The sequence below is a fragment of the Pinus tabuliformis genome, chromosome 8 (assembly GCF_031772625.1).
Source record: "Pinus tabuliformis cultivar Carrire ecotype Pingquan chromosome 8, CPIR1, whole genome shotgun sequence".
Lineage (NCBI taxonomy): Eukaryota > Viridiplantae > Streptophyta > Pinopsida > Pinales > Pinaceae > Pinus > Pinus tabuliformis.
The window spans coordinates 440,243,033-440,244,889 of record NC_142294.1 but is presented as its reverse complement, the minus strand read 5'-3'; the positions used below and the strand labels follow the sequence as shown (position 1 = coordinate 440,244,889).

Genomic DNA, 1,857 nt, shown 5'->3' with positions numbered 1-1,857 from the left:
CTCTTCAGCAGCTAGAGTAACGTTCAGATCCCCTGCAATAATGATATTTCCTGGATTGTGCAAAACAAGAAAGGACTGGAGCGAGTCCCAGCAAATTTTTTTCTCCGATGGCAAGACTGGAGCGTAAAGGTTAAATAAACTTACTTGTTGACCAGAGTCTTTGTGAAGGAGCTGAGTGAAAATCCAGTGCTGGCCACTTTCTTCTTGAATCAAGTCATATTTGGAGCTGTCCCAGAAGGAGGCGATCCCACCAGAAGCACCTCTAGCACTGACAGCTCTACCAGGGCCTTTGCGCCAGAATGTTTTGCAGGATTGGAGGAGAAGAGTGTCCTCCATATTTGTCTCCTGGATGAGAAGGATTTCAGGCATATGCAACCTTACAATGTCTTTCAGGGCCTCTTCTTTCAGCGTGCTACCTAATCCTCTGCAATTCCAGGAGACGTATTTCATTATTTACTGGAGGGGGGGGGAGTGGCTCCTTTTGGAGCCTTGTTGTTCTTGCGCCCAGATCTGGTATTCATCATTCCCTTGAGGGTTTTCTGGGAACCTTGGAGAACATCCATGTAGGTTTTCTCCTCTCTTTGTTTCTTCTTGGATTTTCGGCCCCTGGTTGATTTGATAAGGGAGATTTGAGAGCTGTCTGATTCAGATTCTCTTTCTTCTGATTCTTCTCCTGATTCGGTGGCAAGACTAATATGCTCGTCATCGCCTGCTTTTCCCCCTTGATCTGCCTTGGTTAGTTGGGGATTTGATTCTTCTTCGGATTCTTTCCTTTCCTTCGGCTGACCTTCAGTTTCTTCATGTTTCTCTGAGGCCTCCCCCTTTTCAGCTGTGGATGGGCCTCCATTTGAGATTGTTTTGGTTTTGTCATTGGGCTAGGGGTTTCCCTTTGGTTCTGTCTGCTTCTTCTCGTTTGGCTTTGAGACTACCTTTCCTTTTTTTATTTCCTTCCATCCTTCTTCTTCCTCTTTGTCCCCTGATGGTGCTTTAGGGCAGTTTCGTTGAAAATGGTCGTGTTCATGGCAGATCCTGCATTTAAATGGAAGTTGTTCGTAGTCCAGCTTCTAGTAGTGGTGCCAATCTCCCACTGTCAGCTTGATAGCTTCCGGTAGCCCAGCTTCGAGATCCACTTCCACGCATATTCTGGCACAAGTGTATTGGCCCTTGTTATCAGCTTTGTCGATGAATCTTCCCAGTCCATTTCCTATCTTTTGCAGTGCTTGATAGCTCCAACAGTGTATTGGCAGATTGGGAAGCCGAACCCAAACAGGGACCTCCTTTGGGACATCGACTGAGGGGTCACAGTCGGGTGTCCATTTATTCAGAAAGAGACCTTGGTTTCCCATGAAATATGGGCCATTTCTGAACACCAGATCTCGGTCTTCTTTGGTAGTGAATTCAAAGATGAAGAAGCCCCTTCCAACCGCGTAGCTGATCACATTGTTTGGAAGCAGGGGTCTCCAGTTTCTTTGCACCCATTCATCAGTCGATTTTGTTGTTGGCCATCGACCCATAAATTGCCCTACTAAACCTCTGTCAGCCAGGGCAAGGGCGATTTTGATTGTCTGGTCTTCTGGCAGAGCAATTTCTGGAATTTCTTCTAATTTTTTGATAAACTTCGGGGCTTCAGGCTGCATTCGTTTTTTCCCTCTCTACGTAAGAATCCTCCTGAAGGCTTCTGCTGGCGAGATCGGAGGGGTGGGAGAGGTCTCCGCACCCCCTGGAGCAGCCATGGCGGCGGCAGCTGGTCGCAGACCTAGCAGGGAGCATTACCTATCGCGCGCGCTGTAAAACTCATGTGTTTAATAATAATATGTTGCCTACAATATCATTCAATAATAAAAGAAGTTTCACATA

General features: G+C 46.7%; 1 protein-coding gene across 1 annotated transcript; it reads right to left on the bottom strand.

The window, feature by feature from the left end:
- Window positions 1–1,064: 1,064 nt before the first annotated feature.
- On the bottom strand, window positions 1,065–1,637 carry LOC149235948 (uncharacterized). The gene has a single exon (XM_089368721.1). The coding sequence runs from the start codon at window positions 1,635–1,637 to the stop codon at window positions 1,065–1,067; it is 573 nt and encodes a 190-aa protein (XP_089224847.1).
- Between the last annotated feature and the right edge of the window lie 220 nt (window positions 1,638–1,857).

Coding starts and splice junctions, on each gene's coding strand:
- LOC149235948 (XM_089368721.1), bottom strand. CDS start 1,637: ATGCAGCCTGAAGCCCCGAAGTTTATCAAAAAATTAGAAGAAATTCCA.